Genomic DNA, 23,596 nt, shown 5'->3' on the forward strand with positions numbered 1-23,596 from the left:
AAGCACATAGAGTATTCTAACAAATTCCAAATCATGTATGGCTCTCTCAAAAATGTGTGTACAGCAAGGATGATTGTGGTAGACTAACAAGCAAAGATACAAATAATACAAGACACTCCAAGCAAAACACATATCATGTGGTGAATAAAAATATAGCTCCAAGTAAATTACCGATGGAAGTGGACGAAAGAGGGGATGCCTTCCGGGGCATCCCCAAGCTTTGACTTTTTGGTGTCCTTGGATTATCTTGGGGGTGCCATGGGCATCCCCAAGCTTAGTCTCTTGCCAATCCTTGTTCCATAATCCATCAAAAGAATTCACCCAAAACTTGAAAACTTCACAACACAAAACTCAACAGAAATCTCATGAGCTCCGTTAGAGAAAGAAAACAAAAGACTACTTCAAGGTACTGTAATGAACTCATTCTTTATTTATATTGGTGTTAAACCTACTGTATTCCAACTTCTCTATGGATTATAAACTATTTTACTAGCCATAGATTCATCAAAATAAGCAAACAACACACGTAAAACAGAATCTGTCAAAAACAGAACAGTCTGTAGCAATCTGTAACTAACGCAAACTTCTGGAACTCTAAATATTCTACCAAAATAGGAAGTCCTATACATATTATTTATTGAACATCAGAAAAAAGAATCAACACAAATCACGTTCCTGTGATTTAACATAACTATATTCGTGCGTGCAAAGTTTCTGTTTTTCAGCAGAATCAAATCAACTATCATCGTAGGTTATCCTATAGGTTCTACTTGGCACAAACACTAATTAAATCATAAAACCACATCCAAACAGAAGGTAGATGGATTATTTATTCCTAAACAGAAGCAAAAACAAAAAAACACAAAATAAAATTGGGTTGCCTCCCAACAAGCGCTATCGTTTAACGCCCCTAGCTAGGCATAAAAGCAAGGATAGATCTAGGTATTGCCATCTTTGGTAGGCAATCCATAATTGGCTCTCATGATAGATTCATATGGTAATTTTATTTTTCTTTCTAGGGAAGTGCTCCATTCCCTTCTTTAAGGGAAATTGGAATCTAATATTCCCTTCCTTCATATCAATAATTGCACCAATCGTTCTAAGGAAAGGTCTACCAAGAATAATAGGACATGAAGGATTGCAATCTATATCAAGAACGATAAAATCTACGGGCACATAATTCCTATTTGAAACAATAAGAACATCATTAATTCTTCCCATAGGCTTTTTAATAGTGGAATCCGCAAGATGCAAGTTTAGAGAGCAATCATCAAAATCACGGAAATCTAGCATATCACACAAAGTTTTGGGAATAGTAGAGACACTAGCACCCAAATCACACAAAGCATGAAACTCATAATCTTTAATTTTAATTTTAATAGTAGGTTCCCACTCATCATAGAGTTTTCTAGGGATAGAAACTTTCAACTCAAGTTTTTCTTCATAAGATTGCATCAAGGCATCAACAATGTGTTCGGTAAAGGCCTTATTTTGACTATAAGCATGAGGAGAATCTAGCATGGATTGCAACAAGGAAATACAACCAATCAAAGAGCAATTTTCATAATTAAATTCCTTGAGATCCAAAATAGTGGGTTTAGCAACATCTATGTTTTTATTTCTTTCAATCCCACTTTCATCAATTTCATCATCAAGATCTAGAAACTCCGAATTCTTAGAACGCCTTCTAGGTAAAGGAAGATAATATTCAGTTTCATCAAGATTCATATTGCAAAACAAAGATTTAATAGGGGACACATCAATAACTTTTAGATCTTCATCTTGATTTTCATAGGAATTGGAAGAACACACTTTAATAAAGGCATCTTTGGAAGCACGCATCCTAGCGGTTCTTTCCTTGCACTCATCAATGGAAATTCTCATGGCTTTGAGAGACTCATTGATATCATGCTTAGGAGGAATAGATCTAAGCTTTAAAGAATCATTTTCAAGAGAAATTTTATCAACGTTCCTAGCCAAATCATCAACTTTAAGAAATTTCTCTTCAAGAAAAGAATTAAAATTCTTTTGTGAATTCATAAACTCTTTAACACTACTCTCAAATTCAGAGGGCATCTTATTAAAATTTCCATAAGAGTTGTTGTAGGAATTTCCATAATTATTAGAAGGATTACTAGGATAAGGCCTAGGATTAAAATTCCCTCTATACGCGTTGTTTCCAAAACTATTCCTACCAACAAAATTCACATCCATAGATTCATTATTATTCTCAAGCAAAGTAGACAAAGGCATAACATTGGGATCAAGAGGAGTATTTTTAGGAGCAAAAATCTTCATAAGTTTATCCATCTTTTCACTCAAAACATTGATTTCTTCTATAGCATGCACTTTTTTACTAGAAGATCTTTCGGTTTGCCATTGAGAATAATTAGCCATAATATTATCAAGCAATTTGGTAGCATCTCCTAACGTAATTTCCATAAAAGTGCCTCCCGCGGCCGAACCTAAAAGATTTCTAGAAGCAAAATTCAATCCGGCATAAAAAAATTTGTATGATCATCCATAAATTCAAACCATGAGTAGGGCAATTGCGAAGCATTAATTTCATTCTTTCCCAAGATTGGGCAACATGCTCATGATCAAGTTGTTTAAAATTCATGATATCGTTCCTAAGAGTGATGATCTTAGCGGGAGGAAAATACTTAGAGATAAAAGCATCTTTGCACTTGTTCCAAGAATCAATACTATTTTTAGGCAAAGATGAAAACCAAACTTTAGCACGATCTCTAAGTGAAAACGGAAATAACTTATATTTGACAATATTGTTATCCGTATCTTTCTTCTTTTGCATATCACACAAATCAACAAAATTGTTTAGATGAGTAGCGGCATCTTCACTAGGAAGGCCGGCAAATTGATCTTTCATAACAAGATTCAACAAAGTGGTATTGATTTCACAAGACTCGTCATTATTGAGAGGAGCAATCGGAGTACTAAGGAAATCATTATTATTGGTATTCGAGAAATCACACAATTTGGTATTATCTTGCGCCATGGCAACAAGTAATTCAACACACAAGCAAACAGAAAGGCAATGGGAAAAAGGCAAACGGGAAAGAGAGGAGGAGATTGGGAAAGAGAGGGCGAATAAAACGGCAAGGGTGAAGTGGGGGAGAGGAAAACGAGAGGCAAATGGCAAATAATGTAATGCGAGAGATAGGGATTGCGATGGGTACTTGGAATTGTTGACTTGCTTGCGTGAGCCTCCCCGGCAACGGCGCCAGAAATTCTTCTTGCTACCTCTTCAGCACTGCATTGGATTTCCCCGAAGAGGAGAGGATGATGCAGCAAAGTAGTGTAAGTATTTCCCTTAGTTTTTGAGAACCAAGGTATCAATCCAATAGGAGACCACGCACAAGTCCCTCGTACTTACACAAAATGATAGAAACTCGCAACCAACACGATTAGGGGTTGTCAATCCCTTTTCACGGTCACTTACGATAGTGAGATCTGATAGAGATGATAAATAATATTTTTGGTATTTTTGATAGATAGATGCAAAGTAAAAAGTAAAAGGCAAAGTAGAAACAAAGCAAGTAAATAAAGTGATAGAGATTGATATGATGAGAATAGACCCAGGGGCCATAGGTTTCACTAGTGGCTTCTCTCAAGAGCATAAGTATTCTACGGTGGGTGAACAAATTACTGTTGAGCAATTGACAGAATTGAGCATAGTTATGAGTATATATAGGCAATGATCAAGTATATAGGCATCACATCCAAAACAAGTAGATCGAAACGATTCTGCATCTACTACTATTACTCCACTCATCGACCGCTATCCAGCATGCATCTAGAGCATTAAGTTAAAAACAGAGTAACGCCTTAAGCAAGATGACATGATGTAGAGGGATAAATTCATGCAATATGATAAAAACCCCATCTTGTTATCCTCGATGGCAACTACAATACGTGCCTTGCAACCCATTCTGTCACTGGGTAAGGACACCGCAAGATTGAACCCAAAGCTAAGCACTTCTCCCATTGCAAGAACTACCAATCTAGTTGGCCAAACCAAAAAGGAAATTTCGAAGATACTTGCAAAGATAACTCAATCATACATAAAAGAATTCAGAGAAGAATCAAATATTTTCCATAGATAATACTGGATCATAAACCCACAATTCATCGGTCTCAACAAACACACCGCAAAAATAAGATTACATCGAATAGATCTCCATGAGAGAGGGGGAGAACGTTGTATTGAGATCCAAAAAGAGAGAAGAAGTCATCTAGCTACTAGCTATGGACCCGAAGGTCTGAAGTAAACTACTCACACTTCATAGGAGGGGCTATGGTGATGATGTAGAAGCCCTCCGTGGTGGATGCCCCCTCCGGCGGAGCTCCGGAACAGGCCCCAAGATGGGATCTCATGGATACAGAAGGTTGCCGCGGTGGAATTAGGTTTTTGGCTCCTGTTCTGGTCGTTTGGGGATACGTAGGTATATATAGGAGGAAGGAGTACGTCGGTGGAGCGCCAGGGGGGCCACGAGGTAGGGGGCGCACCCTCCACCCTCGTGACCGCCTGGCACTTCTTGGAGTAGGGTCCAAGTCTCCTGGATCACGTTCGGTTGCAAAATCACGTTCCCGAAGGTTTCATTCCGTTTGGACTCCGTTTGATATTCCGTTTCTTCGGAACACTGAAATAGGCAAAAAAACAGTAATTTTGGGCTGGGCCTCCGATTAATAGCTTAGTCCCAAAAATAATATAAAAGTTGAAAATAAAGCCCAATATAGTCCAAAACAGTAGATAAAGTAGCATGGAGCAATCAAAAATTATAGATACGTTGGAGACGTATCAGCCCACAGCTCACTTGTGTTCTACTCGTGCATATGACATCTACGCATAAAACCAGGCTCAGATGCCACTGTTGGGGAACGTAGTAATTTCAAAAAAAATTCCTACGCACACGCAAGGATCATGGTGATGCATAGCAATGAGAGGGGAGAGTGTTGTCCACGTACCCTCATAGACCGAAAGCGGAAGCGTTAGAACAACGCAGTTGATGTAGTCGTACGTCTTCACGATCCAACCGATCCAAGTACCGAACGTACGGCACCTCCGAGTTCAGCACACGTTCAACTCGATGACGATCCCCGGACTCCGATCCGGCAGGGTGTCGGGGATGAGTTCCGTCAGCACGACAGCGTGGTGACGATGATGATGTTCTACCGACGCAAGGCTTCGCCTAAGCACCGCAACGATATGACCGAGGTGGAATATGGTGGAGGGGGGCACCGCACACGGCTAAGAAACGATCACGAAGATCAACTTGTGTGTGTATGGGGTGCTCCCCTACCCCCGTATATAAAGGAGCAAGGGGGGAGGCCGGCCGGCCCTTGGGGCGCGCCAAGGAGGGGGGAGTCCTCCTCCTAGTAGGAGTAGGACTCCCCTTTCCTAGTCCAACTAGGAAGAGGGAAGAGGGAATGAAACAGAGGGAGTGGGAGAGGGAAAGAGGGGCCGCGCCCCCCTCCCCTAGTCCAATTCGGACTCCTCATGGGAGGGGGCGCGCTACCTCCTGGGCTGCTGCCCTCTCTCTCCCCTCAGGCTCACTAAGGCCCAATACTTTCCCGGGGGGTTCCCGTAACCCTTCCGGCACTCCGGTTTTCTCCGAAATCACCCGGAACACTTCCGGTGTCCGAATATAGTCGTCCAATATATCAATATTTATGTCTCGACCATTTTGAGACTCCTCGTCCTGTCCGTGATCACATCCGGGACTCCAAACAAACTTCGGTTCATCAAAACATATAAACTCATAATATAACTGTCATCATAACGTTAAGCGTGCGGACCCTACGAGTTTTGGGAACTATGTAGACATGACCTAGAACTGTTTCCGGTCAATAACCAATAGCGGAACCTGGATGCTCATATTGGCTCCTACATATTCTATGAAGATCTTTATCGGTCAAACCGCATAACAACATACGTTGTTCCCTTTGTCATCGATATGTTACTTGCCCGAGATTCGATCGTCGGTATCTCAATACCTAGTTCAATCTCATTACCGGCAAGTCTCTTTACTCGTTACGTAATGCATCATTCCGTAACCAACTCATTGGCCACATTGCTTGCAAGGCTTATAGTGATGTGCATTACCGAGAGGGCCCAGAGATACCTCTCCGACAATCGGAGTGACAAAACTTAATCTCGAAATACGCTAACTCAACATGTACCATTGGAGACATCTGTAGAGCTCCTTTATAATCACCCAGTTATGTTGTGACGTTTGGTAGCACACAAAGTGTTCCTCCGGTAAACGGGAGTTGCATAATCTCATAGTTGTAGGAACTTTGTATAAGTCATGAGGAAAGCAATAGCAACATACTAAACGATCAAATGCTAAGCTAACGGAATGGGTCAGGTCAATCACATTATTCTCCTAATGATGTGATCCCGTTAATCAAATGACAACACATGTCTATGGTTAGGAAACATAACCATCTTTGATTAATGAGCTAGTCAAGTAGAGGCATACCAGTGACATTAAGTTCGTCTATGTATTCACACATGTGTCATGTTTCCGGTTAATACAATTCTAGCATGAATAATAAATATTTATCATGATATGAGGAAATAACTAATAACTTTATTATTGCCTCTAGGGCATATTTCCTTCAGTTATCAAGGTGTGGTTGAATTGACAACTCAACTGCTAATACTTGAAAATATTCTTTGGCTCCCCTTGTGACGAATCAATAAATTTTTGTTGAATGCTCTATCCTCGAAAACTGTTGCGATCCTCTATACTTGTGGGTTATCATCAGGTCAGCCCAGAGGGACACCTGGGAGCAACATCCGGGCCAAACCCACAGCTACATCCCCTCTGTGTAGACCCGACGCGTCCGTTTCCCCCTCCAGGTGCCGGCGGCGGCGTCGTCCGTGAGGGGGGGCCACACCCCGGAGACCGTGCCACCTCTTCGGACATGCCACAACACCACCCCACATGTATGAGGGGCCGGTGCGACGCTTCGATGGCATTGCTACCCCCCAGGGACCCCGTCCCGCCTAATCCTGGAGTGGTTGACCACGAGATATAGCCCTTTGACTTCCCACGGATGGGCTTTGACCAGTGGACCTCTCCACCTGGTTGTGTCAGGTCAGGTCAGCCCAAAGGGACACCTGGGAGCAACATCCGGGCAAAACCCATAGCTACATCCCCTCCGTGTAGACCCGACGCGTCCATTTCCCCCTCCAGGTACTGGCGGCAGCGCCGTCCGCGGGGGCCACCACCCGGAGACGCATGCCGGGATTTTGCAACCACCACAACACTTTCAGACTTGTGAGAAGCCGCGTACGCAAGATTGGCGGCATGCTAGCCCCCGGAGGCCGCCGGCCAAAGTCGTAGACATGCGAAGGGCAATCCGCATAGTGGGAAGTGTTCGGATACTTCTCCATCACCAAAATTTATGAAAAATTACCATCATTCCTATAGCACATCTGCCCACGTCATGTAAAAAACTCATGATTTTATCGTGATCCGAGTATTTAATAATATTCACGCTGCACCGTTACCGCAAACGTGTACTACTGTGTCATCGCCGTCCGTGAGGGGGCCACACCCCGGAGACGCGTGCCGCCTCCTCAGACATGCCACAACACCACCCCGCATGTATGAGGGCCCAGTACGATGCTCCGCTAGCATTGCTATCTCCCCAGGGCCCCGTCCCGCCTAACCCTGGAGCGGTTGACCACGAGATCTAGCCCTTTGACTTTACACAGACGGGTTTTGACCAGAGGACCTCTCCATCCGGTTGTGTCAGGTCAGCCTAGAGGGACACCTGGGAGCAACATCCGGGCCAAACGCACAGCTACATGCCCTCCGTATAGACCCGACGCGTCCGTTTCCCCCGCCAGGTGCCGGCGGTGGCGCCGTCCGTGAGGGGGGCCACACGCCGGAGACGCGTGCCGCCTCTTCGGACATGCCACAACACCACCCCGCATGTATGAGGGGCCGGTGCGACGCTCCGGTGGCATTGCTACCCCCCCCCCCAGGGACCCCGTCCCGCCTAATCCTGGAGCGGTTGACCACGAGATCTAGCCCTTTGACTTCCCACAGACGGGCTTCGACCAGTGGACCTCTCCACCCGGTTGTGTCAGGTCAGCCCAGAGGGACACATGGGAGCAACATCTGGGCCAAACCCACAGCTACATCCCCTCTGTGTAGACCCGACGCGTCCGTTTCTCCCCTCCTGGTGCCGGCGGCAGCGCCGTCCGTGAGGGGGCCACGCCTCGGACACGCGTGCCGGGAGTTTGCAACCGCCACAACACTTTCAGACTTGTGAGAAGCCGCGTACGCAAAATTGGCGGCATGCTAGCCCCCGAAGGCCGCCGGCCAAAGTCGTAGACATGCGAAGGGCAATCCGCGTAGAGGAAAGTGTTCGAATACTTCTCCATCACCAAAAATTATGAAAAATTACCATCATTCCTACAGCACATGTGCCCACGTCATGTAAAAAACTCATGATTTTATCGCAATCCGAGTATTTAATAATATTCACGTCGCACCGTTACCGCAGAGCGTCTACTATTGTGTCATCGCCGTCCGTAAGGGGGGCCACACCCCTGAGACGCGTGCCGTCTCTTCAGACATGCCACAACACCACCCCCATGTAGGAGGGCCTGGTAGGACGCTCCCACTACTAGGAAAAACATTACCAATAGCGTGGGTTTTTTGCATACCAGTAGCGTGGGTTCCCGCGCTACAGCTACGGCGCTACAGCTATTTTTTAGCAGTAGCGCGTGTTTTACTCCACGCTACTGATAACCAGACATACCAGTAGCGCATGTGCCCTACGCTACTACTAGTTCACACCAGCGCTACTACTAATGGAATAGTGGTAGCACATATATGATACACCCACTCTACTAGTAACTAATTAGGATTTAAAAAAAAATCTACCTATCTCAGTTTAGACATACATTTCATAGAACTCACATACATGCATTTAATAATACATACATTTTGTGTGTACAGACAAACATACATATCTGATATAGCTAATTACTACACACATATATACACGCACACACAATATACGCACGCGTATAGGTCGTTGGCGTCGGCGCCTCCACAAGCCCGTGTTTGATGGTGTTGATGTCGGCGTCGTCGTTGTCGCCGCCGCCGCACCACCGTGATGATGTCGTCGTCGTCGCTGCCGCCACAGCACCGTGACGATGCCGTCGTCGTCGCCGCCGTCGCAGCACCGTGATGATGTCGTCGTAGTCGCCTCCGCAGCCCCATGTCGATTTCTTCTGCATTGCTTTGATCATCATCATCTTCTTCTTCATCAGAGTCTGAGGCTTCTGACTTAGTGAAGTGGACATGTTCACCATCAGTCTTGTGATTAAAATAACCAAATACAGTGAAGGGCACATATCCATGTTAATATTCAAACCACTATAACCCACCAGTCACCACAACGTAACTGATGCAGCATTTGCAACATAAGCAGATAGAATGAATCAAATTACAGAGGTAGATTGTAGCTTACATGTCAGCCAGGGAAACCATTCCAGAACCATGATATTTATCTATACGGAAGGACCTTGATGAAAGAAGACTTTTAGCAGCAAAATATTTCTCCAGGCTAAGATCATCTGGCTTGACACCCAATTCTCCAGAAGAAATGAGTGGCTCGGTATATCCAGTTGCTAGGACAAGTATTAAGGTCTAAGAACGATATGCTACTAAATGATTGATTTTGCTGTTGCTCATGGACATAGACAGGAGCAAGCACATGGCAGGGCCATGAACATACGCAAAGCATTGTTTTCAGCTCCATCGCTACATGTACAGTGGAAATCAAGATACTACCTACTTGCAGAACTGAATCTACCATGCACATACGGCAAGCTATAACTTCTTCAAAAAACAAGTAAAAGAAGAGCATCATAGTTTCCAACGTCACCTCCGCTGGTATCCGGGCACCTATGACGTGGGCGGCCGACTCATCCACTTGGGCTGCAGTGACGCCGTTTCGTGCACTAACAAAATACAAGCAGCCATGTATGTTTTGTTAGGCAAAAGAAGAATCCTAACTGAAGGATCAAGAAAAAAAACATGTGATACCTCTGTGCTGCCTTCAGTTTTAAACGACTGAGACCATCCTGATCCCTTCAGCAGTGGCCTGACCTGGCAAGAATTGCTTCAGCTTCACCTGATGTGCACATTGAAAAACAACAATCATAAGCCGAATATTTTCAAGCAACTAATAACAGTAGAAACGAGAATGGATCTTCATTTCTTCAAGTAATGAGGAAAAATACATGCAAGCAGAGCGAAATTAAGAACAAGTCCATGATAGCGTGTTTCAAAATAAGAAAAGTATAATGTTATATGCATGCTTTCAGAAACTAAGGATAGACAGCAGAATGTAGAGTAACAGGATTTCCTCAAATCATGCATGTAGCAGCATACAAGAAGTGTAGTGCTCTGTAGTGCAGAGCAGGGTGATAATACAGAGCAAAAGAGATGTCACATACCGTTTGCTTTGTTTGTGTTTTCCATGATAGCACCTGCCAGAAGAGAACAAAACAAAATCTGGAGTTAAATCTGTAGTTTATTGTACCAAACATGGTGTAATAGCTCAAACGGAGTTTGCCATACGAGTTTGGTGATTGGTCTGATGAAATCTAACACTATATGGGCAACATCATCAGTCCACTACTAGGAAAAACGCTATCAAGATTCTAACTAAACAAAAAGAAACCTAGTCCAACTGCGCATTCTTTTAGAAAAGGAGGATGACCCCCGTCCAATAGCGCATAGGCCTAGTGGAATTTTATTCAAGGACCAGACAAGAGCATCTTTCAGTTTACTACAATACTAGAAGCATTTAGCGCCCTTTGCCGCGCCGAAGAATGCTCTGCTTCTGTTCATGCCTTTAAGGTGTAGATAAGAATAGATGGCCTAATTTTGAGGAATTCCAATAGGATGGAATACTAAAACTGATAAACCGGACAGTTGAGCGAGACATAATGCAATGGATATCCAGACTTTAACATGCGCACCAAGAAGTGTATGGCAATTTTAAGATATTTATAAAGAAAACGCTGCATTCTAAAGAGAATGAGAGATCTCTGATAATGATATAAAATACAATATTTTATAAATTTAAGAAGATTATCAGTGTTGCTAACTAACTAAAACAATTGTTCGATGCCTACCCATGTTTTAACATGTGAACCCTTGCATTGGATGCTGAAATTAAATGACTATTTTAGGGACACGGGAAAGACAAAGTACAGATATTAAAGAATCTGCATTAGTATAGCATTACTACATTCTTAACCAATTAACAAATTAGGAGGTACACGAGTACTATGAATTCTAACCTCCCACGTTTATACTATAATTTCATCTGCAATACTATTCCCTCCTTTGATCTTGAAGTATATTTTTCTCCTTCAGAAAGCAATTATGATTCCTTTGTTTGTTTGCAAGAGCAGACTAAATCTCTCAATTCACTGCGTACTCAATAGGTGAACTGCTATTGTTGATGTACAGTCTAATCTAAACATGACCGTCAGCACTTTTAGCTAATGATTTATCAAAAAATCAGCTAGAGATTAAACACTAATACCAAAGTATCAAATGAACAAATTCAGCACCCAGCTAGCACACACAGGTATCAAGCCTGTACACCACACACGCCAGCAGCAGCATATACGCAACGCAGCAGCAGCACACATCAAGCCGCAGGTGCAGACGCGACGCGGCACACAGGGCTGCAACCAGCACGGTCAAGAGAGGAGGAGGAGACAGTCACCATGCAGTTCACACGGAGGCGGAGCGACGGGAGCCCAGGCTTTTCGCGAAGGCGTGCTCCGTCGGGGGCCTTGGGGCGTTGGGCTCCGGTGGGTCCTCCTCCTCCAGCGGGAGCGCCAGGCTTGGGCTAGCCAGGCGCGCCGACGCCGAGCGCTGCTGCTGTTGCTCGGTGACGGCGAGGTCGGAGCGGGCGGCGGGAGGCGGGGGAGGGGGTTTCGCCGATCCGGCCGGAGGGGCGAGAGGGATCTGTGGCCGGCCGGCTGCAGCGGTCGGAGGGGGGCGCACGCGCTCGTGGATTGGGAGAGGAGGTGGAAGGAGGCCAGCAGTGTGGAGAGGATCTGGATCGGGGGTTGGGTGATTTTTTTTGAGATAAACGGGGATGGGTGGACGGTGGAGTGGGACTGTTCGTGGAGTCGGAGTATACTGGTAGCGCGGTCGCCTCATATAACCGTCCACATAGTAGTAGCGTGGGTTTTAGAACCCGCGCTACTACTATGGTCTGTTCGCGGGGCACGGTCAGAGATATTTACCAGTAGCATGTTTTATTTGGCCACGCGCTACTAATAAGTAGCAATAGCACGGGGCAATATAGCGCGCTACTAGTAACCGTCTGTCTACAAGCTTTTTTCTAGTAGTGTCCAGTGGCATTGGTACCCCCAGGGGCCCCGTCCCGCCTAACCCTGGAGCAGTTGATCACGAGATCTAGCCCTTTGACTTCCCACGGACGGGCTTTGACTAGTGGACCTCTCCGCCCGGTTGTGTCAGGTCAGCCCAGAGGGACACCTGGGAGCAACATCCGGGCCAAACCCACAGCTACATCCCCTCCGTGTAGACCCGATGCGTCCGTTTCCCCCCCTCCAGGTGCCGGCGGCGGCGCCGTCCATGAGGAGGGCCACGCCTCGAAGATGCGTGCCGCCTCTTCGGACATGCCTCAACACCACCCGGTTGTGGTAGGTCATCCCATAGAAACACTTGGGAGCAACGTCCCCTCCTTATAGACCCGATGCGGCTGTTTCCGCTCTCCAGGTGTCGGCGGCAGCGCCGTCCGTGAGGGGGGCACACCCGGACGTGAGGGGGGGGGGGGTACACTCGTTTGCAACCGCCATAAAACTTCTGTTGGCATAGCTGTTTTTGATTTTAATAAAATATAAGGACCTATATTCAAAAGAACATGACGGCATACTACTAACGTGCTCGAAAAAAATACAAACTATATATAGATTCATAATCTATGGAAAAAAATACAAACTTTGTAAATATTCATATGTATGTTTATATTTACACATGCTACATGTCAGTTAATATAATAATACATAAAAAGCATTAAAAAATATGAAAAAAAAAATCTAACTATGCCGACGGCATTGCCGTCGACATAGAGACGGCCAGGGTTTAGGCGAGCGGCGTGCCGCGGATCGCTGACGTGGCAGATATGCCGTTGGCATATGTGCTGGACGTGCGTCCCGGAGGACGAAATCACTATTCTGACCTTTTTAACAATCTTTGTCACAAAATGAACTTGACATGAAAGTATTTCACAATCTGACCCTTTTAGCAACGCCACAGCCCGTGGCGTTTCTTCTCCATATAAAAACGCCGAAGTAGCTCGCGTTTCAGACCCACATACGAATGCCAAGATAGCTAGCTCTTCCGATCCACATGGAAACGCCAGGCGCATTGGCGTTTCCGCCCAGGCCGAAACGCCACTATCATTGGCGTTTGTAGCATCTGATTGCCCATCTTTGCGGCTCAACAAGCTCGGCTCCTTCAGCATGGCGCAGCTGGGCCAGTCCAAGAGCCCCTTCTTCCAGCTCTTCAAGCGCAACAAGAAGGACTCGAGCGGCTTCGCCGACAGCATGCTCAAGCTGGTGCGCACGCTGCCCAAGGTGCTCAAGTACCTAGTCGACCCCATCACCAAGAAGCCCTTCGTGAACGCCGTGGTGTCGCTCATCGGGTTTGCGCTCGTCGGCAGGCCGGCCAGGCAGGACCACCCCAAGGCCATCGCCTCGTTGATGAAGCTCGACGTGTCGTACATCGTCGCGCTGCCGCTCGTGTTCCAGACCACGGAGGAGTGTCTCAACAGCACCTTGGGCCTTCACCCCATCCAGGTGGCGCTGCAGGTCGCGCTCCCGGAGCTCGACGGTGGCATGGAGCCCATCATCTTCGCCGGCCGGGACCCGAGATCCGGCAAGCCACTCCTCCACCCCCTTGGCCTCTTGGTCTGATTTGTCACTTGCATCAGTGTACTTTGGGCTGAACTGGGAATGCTCTTTCTTGTGTTTGATGCAGGGAAGTCGCATGCATTGCACAAGAGGGTGGAGCAGCTCTGCACTAGAGCAATCAGATGGGCAACGCCAATGATCGTGGCGTTTCGGCCTGGGCGGAAACGCCAAGGTGCTTGGCGTTTCCATGTGGATCGGAAGCGCTAGCTAGCTTGGCGTTCGTATGTGGGTCTGAAACGCGAGCTACTTCGGCGTTTTTATATGGAGAAGAAACGTCACGGGCTGTGGCGTTGCTAAAAGGGTCAGATTGTGAAATACTTTCATGTCAAGTTCATTTTGTGACAAAGATTGTTAAAAAGGTCAGAATAGTGATTTCATCCCGTCCCGGATCGGTGACGTGGCATGTGGACCTATGCCGACGGCCGCCCGTCACCAACGTCGGCATAGCTCTGACGACGTTAGCCGCCCGTCACGAGCGGGGTCGCCGAGCCGACGAGTATGCCGACGGCCAGTGTATGCCGACGGCAACTGTCGGCGTGTTCGTAGCTAGGCCGACGACCATTCTGTGCCGACGGCTGCCGTCGGCTTAGCTTTGGGTAGCCCGACGGCCTAGATACGTCGACGGCCGGGACCTGGCTGTCGGCATAGCTCCGAATAGGCTGACGGGGGCCGTCGGGGTAGCACCCTGTTCCGGTGGTGATAAGACGATTTGATAGTTCAGTTTAAACAGCCAAATAATTAGAAACAGAGGCAGTACATACATTACTAATTCTGCACCAAATTAAGGTCTGATTGTTGTACGATGGGAAAACCAAGGAGTTGTATTTCCCTCGCGCAAAGAGTCCTATTTCCTAGTACGAAATTACATATTTGCATTAGTACTCACCCTGCGGCGTCCACCACACCCCGGCCAGGTTCCGTTGCAGCATTGGAATTTCCCATGGAGGGGACGGAGAAGGGACCGTGCCGCGGCTGCCCAGGTCCAGCCGACCTCATCAGCCCCCTCCCGGAGGATCTGCTCCTCCAGGTCCTCGAGCGCCTCGGCTGCGCCGGCGAAGCCGCGCGCACCAGCCTCCTCTCCCGCCGGTGGCGCGGCCTCTGGACCCGCCTCCCCAGCCTCACCGTCGCCCTCCATGACGTCCTGTTCAGCTCGCTCGAGGCCGCGCTTGCCCGCGCAGCCCGTCCCGGGGTGTGGCGCTACCACCTCGACATCCGCGTCCCCTGGCAAGCCGACACGCTCCCCGCCGCCAGCATCTCCTTGCGGCTTCACGCCGCCGCGGCCCTCTCGCCCGTGGACATGCTCTTCGTCCTCTCGCCGGACGTCCACGTCCCACGTAGGGACCTGCCCGATAACCTGCTGCAACTGATGCTGCACTTAGGGATCCCATGGAGCACGCAGGTCTCTCCCCCTCCTCCGGTGGACCTGCCCCGCTTCTGCCGCGCCGCCACCATCGATCTACGCGCACGGCATCTCCGATTCCGCCAGCCCTCCTCCGGCTTCCCCTTGCTGAAGACACTCTCCCTCACCGGCTGCGACGTCGACCTCGCCACCTTGATCCCTCTCTGCCCGCGCATCCGCGTGCTCACGGTGGACAACAACGGCTTGGCGGCCATTGAGAGCATCACCATCCACTCGGCATCGCTGGAGGAACTCTCCGTGGAGAGCAGAGACACATGGACAAGCTGTGTCGACGTCAAGGCGCCGGTGCTTGAGCAGTTGACAGTGTCTTTCCATGCCCGCGGCGATCTCAGGGTCTTCGTCTTGGCACCGATGGTGGAGAAGTTCTCGTGGAGGTGCTCCTACCCTAAGCCCATGTACAGGCTTGGCCTCTGGGGCCTCTTGGAGGTCGGCTTAAACACTATAGACTCCGGGAAAGGCGGATGCTTGGAGCTCCCCAACGGCTATGTCCTGTCCCTGCACATGGCTGCCCAAGTATGCATCCTCCCTTGCTTCCTTAATTTACCAGAATTAATTGCCCGATAAATTTAACTTACTTGTGATGTCTTCTGAATTGATTTTGCAGGGTTCATATAAATTTCTAAATGCAGAGCACACCTTTGCGGGAGAGATTGATAAACATATGGTTACCAAATTCTCTGGTTTGGACCTACATCTCAGAACCACAGGGCATGCCATTGGAGCAGTTGTGTTGCGTCTCATAGGGATGCATCGGATTCGTACAGTTGTACGGAACCTTAGGATCATCCTACTAAAGTCAGAGGTAATTTATTGTTGTGCTTATACATTAGAAATATATATGCGATACATGTTCAACAAAAAAATCTAGGTACATTCTTTAGCTAAGGTCTCGGTAGTGGCACATCTATAATATATATATATATATATATATGCGGTACATGTTCAACAAAAATATTATGGTTACTTACATTATTATTTAACTAAGGTCTCAATAGTTGAACATCTATAGTATGTTATTGTAATTCACATTTTTTTTAGGAAAAAGAAGCATGCCCAGTAAATTGCTTCTGTGATGAGCCCAAGGATTGGAGAACACAAACTATCTCCTTCGTTGATCTTGAAACCGTGGATATTGAAGGTGTTGACGGGGAGGATCGTGAGTTTGATTTTTTGGAAGTGATATTTACATGTGCTCCAATGCTTAGAAGAGTGACTGTAAAGCTGGCAGATGGTGTCAACCCATGTGCCGATTGGTGCACAAAAGTAAACAACATCTTCAAGGCGCATCCTTTTGTGAAGTGCAACATCGATCTGGTAAGCATGTCCGATGCATCCTTAGCATACTCATGGATGCAAAAACTATTTTATCATTTTACCATTTAGAAGTCTAAACTCATCCATTAGCTTTGTGCCCGTATTCTGATCCGAAACTTATACAGTTCTTTTATATCAGTGGTCTTGATGGTTTGCAAATTTCTAGAGCTGTGGGAATGTGTCAATGACATGTTTAATATTTCTTCAAGGATGATTCAGTTTTAGCTTGGTTCTGCCCTCTTTATTTGCTCAAATATTCGACACTGATGGTCCACATGCTACAACGATGTTCTTCCATTTTCATGCTCATCTTTTTCATAGGTTCTTTTCCAGTTAAAGGAAACCGAGAGGACTAAGACCCCTTTATTATTGTATTTTATAATTCAGTCATACCATCTATACTTCGGTTCCGAGCATATAGATGCTCCTGCATGCAGTCCACTAATTGGCTTAATATGCTATATTTCTGCTGATTCATCTTTGAGGGAGTATTAGTTCTGAATTTGTACATGGATCCTCAGCTTTTCTATGTGCACTTTCTAGTCACCAGCTTCTTTATCTTAGTCACCCTGTTGTTGCTGAAACTTACAAGGACCGCCTTAATATTTCCATGTGACTGAACTGGTTTTGTTTTACCTCCTCTCCATGCAGGGTCAATATGTAGCAGACAAAGTTCTGCATTGACATGATTCTCATGCTTACGTTTGCGGATTGAGGGTGCTGATTAACAAGATTGTCTTCTCCCACACCGACCAACTCCTATCTGTTTACCTGATCTTGCTTCATGGCTTCAATCAAGACTACTTTCTATTATGTTTCTAGTGTAGTGGATCTACAAGCGTTGAAGTGGTGCCCAATAAAGAGGGCAGAACCAAGCTAAAACTGATGCATGGTTGCTATGGCCTTTATATATGTCACTGTCTCTTTTTGATAGGAAAATTCCAAGATTAGTAGTGATGAACTCACCCTATGTTGTTGCTCAAGTGATGTCTGTTAAGTACTTAAGTCTGGCTTACATTACTTCTTTTCTCTCGAACCAGCAGGCTCTTGCTCGCTTTACGTTACTTCTTTTCTCCAGCATATCATCCAATCCATTGCCATTACAGGCCTCAAAGGAAACCCATAATCCACGTTACTGCAATGTTTATTATAAGCTGCGACATATTTCAACATGCACACTTTCAAACGCAATTTCCTTCCAGGTAGTATTCAAATTTCCTTTGAGATGACGACCAATACCAATCTATATGTGTAAAATGAGGATATTTTGTTGCACCCTATATATATGATGAAGGTGAAATAATAAAAAAGTGTATTGCGAGATCTCAATAAAATTCTAAAACATTTGCTAGCCAGTGTGGAAATTAGTTATGCCACCGTATATACAGCTGCCGGACTCAACCCGCACGGCCTCCACACAAAATAGTGAGCTCGCGCCCTGCTAACTGAATGAGAAGAAAAGGAGAAATAATCAGCGGCCGAATTAATTATTCAACAGCCAGAAGCGCATCAGGGAGAGATTAGTTTACACACGAGCGGATCGATGAGCTAGTACGAGGCTAGCTTTGTACAGCAGAATTACTGTGAGTTGGGCGCTGCCTCGGCCGGGAGGAGTGGCCTCATGGCCGACAGCCACCGCGCAGAGTCAAAAACCACTGCACGTCGGCACAAAACCATCCGAAACGGCACGAGGGAGTAAACTTATCCGGTTCTGAAAGTTGAGAGACTAAACTTATCCGATTTTGAATGTTGAGGGACCTAAATTTGCTGGTTTTGCAGTTGGCGGACCATATCTATACTTTTGCAAATGTTAAGGGACGAAAAATATACTTATCCCTTTTTAAAAAGGAATGGACTACCGCGACCGACCACTTCTATCCGCAACCCTTGGCCTTCTCTCCCACGTCAGCATCCGCTCAGCTGGCTCGCCAAATCTCCATTACGATGCCGGCGCCAAAACATGAGTAGACGGTGTAGGGGACGTCGTGCGGCCATGCCAAATACCGAACGGTCGCGCACTATAAATTGGGTTAAAAAAAATCCCGACCCGCTTCGCTCTTGTATGGAACCTTGTACTAAGTCGTTGAGAAAACAGGGTAGTTTCTTCCTCTTAGGGATTTATTTACTTATTTTGGGAACAAATCAAGGTTTCCTTTGTGCTTGAGAAAAAGGCTTATAAAAATTTGTGAGAAGTGAAACGGTGCAAGTTGAACCAAATTTGGAAGAAAAGAAAACATAAGACCAAAACATACTTTCAACTATCAAGTACTGATTATGGAAACAAATAAGGGTTTTGCAATAAATCAAGCGTGTACAAATCAAATCAAGGTAGTAGTATATGTAGGAATAGATGGTAAGTAACACACACAACATGGTGCAAACTTATAATTACGCGAGCGATAGAGTTTCCGCTTCTTCTTCCCCAGCCCCATCTCGATCTCAAATCAAATCCCGTAGTACGCATAGCGCTGGGATTTTGTATCCATGGAGGGTTCAGCCGACTACATCAGCACCCTTCCGGATGATGTGCTCCTCCATATCATCGAGAGAGTCGGCTCCGGCGGCGGTGCCGCGCGCACTTGCATGCTCTCCCGCCGGTGGAGCGACCTCTGGACCCGCCTCCCCGAGATCGCCGTCACCCTCCACGACCTCCCGTTCGGGTCGCTCAAGGCTGCGCTCAACAATACCGCTCCTCCCGGGATGTACCAACGCCTCCTCCTCGACGTCAGCGTCCCCTTCCTCCCCTCCCTCATGGTCTCCTCGCTGGAGTCGTTCCTGCTTGCCATGCCGGCGCTCTCGCCAGCGGAGCTACGCCTCACCCTCCCGCGGAAGCTTCAAGTCGTCGGCTCGGATGTGGAGCTGCTGCCCAGCTTCGACCGCGCTACCTCTATCGAGCTGCGCGCCGGGTACCTCCGACTGGCCCGGCCACGGGCCAGCGCCGTGTTCCCCGCGCTGACGAGACTCTCCCTCTCGGGCTGCCACGTCGACCTCGCCGGGCTGATCCCGCGCTGCCCGTGCCTGCGCATCCTCACCGTGAACACCACCGGTGTTGCAGGCATGGAGAAACTCACCGTGCACTCACAGTGGCTGCAGGAACTCGTCATAGAGAGCAGCAACAAGCTGAGAGCGCGTATCCACGTCGAGGCCCCCGTGCTTAAGCAGTTGGCAGTGCGCTTCCATGCCCTCGGAGACCTCGGGGCCTCCGTATTGGCGCCGATGGTGGAGAAGGTCTCATGGCGGTGCTCGTATGCCAGGGCCTTCTACAGGCTTGGTCTCTGGGGTCTCCTAGAGGTGGGCGTAAACACTAGAGAGAAAGGCGTACATGTCCTGTCCCTGCACATGTGTGCCCAAGTACATCTCTTGACATCCTTTCATCAATTTACCGGTTAAGTTGGACATGTTCATGACGTACGTGTCGCTGAATTGGCTTTGCAGGATTCATTTAAATCTCGAAATGCAGAGCTCCGATTTCCGTCGGAGATGCATAAACATCTGGTCACCAACTTCTCTGGTTTGGTCCTGCACCTCAGAACCAAGGGACATGTGTTCGGAGCATTTGTGTTGCGCTTCCTTGCAATGCATCCGCTTCATACAGCTTCTATAGGGAACCTGAAGTTCATCCTACAAAGATCGTCAAAGGTATTTATATATCGTTTGTGCTTATAAGCACATCTGGAATGTATGCAGTACATGTTCAATAAAAATAAATAAATTTAGATAGATTCTTGAGCTAATAATGTATCAGTGTTGCAACATATGTAATATCTTGTTGTAATTCACATTTCATTTAGGTGACAACAACTGCATGCCAATTAAGTTGTCTCTGCCATGACCCTAATAAGGACTGGAGAACACAGAATGTCCGGTTAGCTGATCTGGAAAGGATGGAAATCGAAGGCGTTGACGGGGAGGATCATGAGCTGGATTTCCTGAATGTGATACTTACATGTGCTCCGGTGCTTAAAAGAGTGACTCTGAGGTTCGCAGATGGTATCACTCCATGTGTCGATTGGTGCAAAAAAATAAACAACATCTTCATGTCGTATCCTTGTATGGAGCAGGGGAGAATCCAGTGGGTGTTCCATGGATGATATGACACTTCCTCCTAAAATGCAAAACATCCTACATCATATACCGAACACTAATTGACCAACAATTTGATGTCTACCTTGAGACTATTTTTTAGAATTATGATGATATCTTTCTTTTTTGCGATCTAGAATTATGATGATATCGAGACCAAATATACTATTTGTAGTACAAATTTCACAAATTTTGAACCAATGTACTGAACTATGTTGTTCCTACGTTTCTATATGTAGTTTGACGAGGACGTGGGCATAGCCCAGTGGTTGGGGGCGCATGATTGTAAACCTAACGACCAGAGTTCGATCCACGTCGGGGACGAATTTCTGGAATTCTCATGAGGGATGCTTCTTCTATATCAATAAAACCGTGGGTGCTAGTGCCCATGGAGTTTCATTTATTTTTTATATGTAGTTTGACACCTGCAATATGCAGTGTAAAGATCCTACATCCGCCACTGCTGTGGAGTGCCATGTTGATCTGGCAAGTAGATCTGATTCATGTTATCATACTTATAGATGCAAAAAATATTTCAAAACCTCGAAGAAGACTAAGGGCTAGTTTGGTTTATGTCCACAGATGTATGCTTGGGAAATATTGCTGCCTTACATGATCTTAGGTCGTTTAGCTGCCTGGAAAGGCATGGTTTGGTTAAGAGGCGTTTGGTTAATGTCCTTGCCTGGATAGTTACTAGGATTAAAAAATTCAGCACATGAGCCCACGTACAAATATTCGTTTATGTGATTAAAGCCCAGGCAGCTGTTCTGTTGCACCAGGCGTCTGAATCCTTATGCCTGAGCCAGGCTAACCTCCTCCCTAGCTTCACTAGCCAGGCTAATCAGTCGCATGCTACTCCGGGCCAGGCTAGTCCAGGCTTTTTCTAGACATGAGCCAAACAACTCACCGGCAACATCTAGGCACGCGTCAGGCCAGGCGAGATTTCTCGAGGACGCGAACCAAACTACACCTAAATCAGCCTCTTTGTGCTGCATATAAGCCTCATATCCATGCTTGTATCGTCGTGTTCCCGCACATCTAATATTGGTGTCGTGCTTCCAAACTTTCGCTTCATCCGGTGACCCTGCACCGCTTCTCGTGGTAGTAGTCCTAGTGGACGTTGGGATGCTAATATCTCCTCTTAAGGTATCCAAGGCCTGCAGAGAGCTCCTCCTATGTTGTTGTTCATTGACCCTCTCTTTCAGCGTTTAAGGAATAATAGTGCAAAAAGATTATGAGAACGAATTTGTAAATTGTATATCATGACATGATTTTATCTGCTCAGGTAACCCTTCCTTTTCTAGATAATGGAAGAGTTATATCCCCCCCTCCCCCCCCCCCACCCCCGGTCTTTGGATCACGATGTACACAATCACACATAATAAAGCCATTTGGATTTCGAAAATATATTACAAAATAATGTACCGCCGTAAGACCAATTGTGGATTTGCTTCAATCTTTTTCATTCGGTTTGCCAGAGTGTGTGACAAGGCAATGATTTGTTCAATCACTCACAACACTTTGTAACCACAATGTTAACTAATCGACTACAGGATATTTGCTTGTAGGTTCGTCGTTTTTCCCACTATATACCTCGACATGACAAGACTTCAAAACAAGTTCACCTCTAGGAATGGTTTCGATAGTGGTTTATGTCACGTGGTGCTAATTAATGTGTGGCACCCTGATGTTTTCACATACCTTTTGGTCATGCTTTGCTATCTTACTGCATGATATTTTCACATGTATGCTTTTCTTAATTGGTGCTGGAGCGACAAGATAACAACGTAAAAACATTGTCATTTTCAGGTCTAACTCACTTGGGTTAGACCTAGCCTTTCACCCCGGAGTTCGAGACCAGGTGCTCGAGTAGCACCGTCACTCATGTGTTGTCGTCACCAGTTTTTTACGATCCCCGCAACTACATGCAATGTGCGACCGCCGCCGCTACACAACCATCCCTCTATGTCAACCCAACATCCATAATTTGCATCTCACCACTAAGTAAACCACCAGATCTGGAGGGAGGAACCCTAATGAAAACCTTTGGGTGGACACCGTCCGCCACCAGTCCGGCATGCAACACCACTAGGGGCACCGGCCACGGTCACCTGCACACGGGCTAGCGTCCCCAATCTTACGCCAGGTCTGGGTAGGGGCGGCTCCAGACCGCGCTCCCCATATTTGTGTGGGACGAGATGTCCCTTGGCCCTCCTGGTCTTGTCCACCCCACCCTTGGCAGGCAACCAGACCAAGGACTATGGAGGAGCAGCGCTCGATCGCATTACATCTGGCTAGGGTTGAAGAAGCGCAAAGGGATGAGCCGTGGAGGAAGAAGACGACCGCGCCGCCGCCCGCAGTCGCACAGGGTTTTGCCGGGTGACTCTGGCCGGTGGCGGCCGGGAAGAGGAGCGTGGAGGAGGTGGCCTGGCGACGAAAGCTGGAGGTGGCCTGGCGACGAAAGCTGGAGGCGCCGCCCGTGTCGCCCAGGAAGAGCGACACGGGGGCATTGGGACAGTTCTGCAGGGAAAGCCATGTATTCACTTGTGGATGTCCGAATTCAGAGCATGAGTTTTACAAGATGAACGAAATAATTGTTGCAAGCTGCAAACAGAAGTGGTGCTTCGTCATTATTAGCTAGTTGTGCTCTTTGTTTTCCATTTATTAGATACTACCTTTTGCTGTTGTGTTGTTTGTTGCTTTCTAGTAAGCCCCATTGTATCCCCTCAAAAAAGAAAAAAGAAAAAAAAGGAAGCCCCATT

General features: G+C 46.8%; 1 protein-coding gene across 1 annotated transcript; it reads left to right on the forward strand.

Annotated features, from left to right (window-relative positions):
* Positions 1–14,917: 14,917 nt before the first annotated feature.
* On the forward strand, positions 14,918–17,648 carry LOC123089640 (uncharacterized). The gene is made up of 4 exons (XM_044511271.1): positions 14,918–15,950; positions 16,042–16,239; positions 16,476–16,751; positions 17,403–17,648. The coding sequence occupies exons 1-4, from the start codon at positions 14,958–14,960 to the stop codon at positions 17,433–17,435; spliced, it is 1,500 nt and encodes a 499-aa protein (XP_044367206.1). The 5' UTR covers positions 14,918–14,957; the 3' UTR covers positions 17,436–17,648.
* The last annotated feature ends 5,948 nt before the right edge of the window (positions 17,649–23,596 follow it).

The sequence above is a fragment of the Triticum aestivum genome, chromosome 4B, assembly GCF_018294505.1.
Source record: "Triticum aestivum cultivar Chinese Spring chromosome 4B, IWGSC CS RefSeq v2.1, whole genome shotgun sequence".
Taxonomy (NCBI): Eukaryota; Viridiplantae; Streptophyta; class Magnoliopsida; order Poales; family Poaceae; genus Triticum; species Triticum aestivum.

Coding starts and splice junctions, on each gene's coding strand:
- LOC123089640 (XM_044511271.1), top strand. CDS start 14,958: ATGGAGGGGACGGAGAAGGGACCGTGCCGCGGCTGCCCAGGTCCAGCC. Junction 15,951..16,041: donor CCCTGCACATGGCTGCCCAA/GTATGCATCCTC, acceptor TTGATTTTGCAG/GGTTCATATAAATTTCTAAA. Junction 16,752..17,402: donor TGAAGTGCAACATCGATCTG/GTAAGCATGTCC, acceptor CTCTCCATGCAG/GGTCAATATGTAGCAGACAA.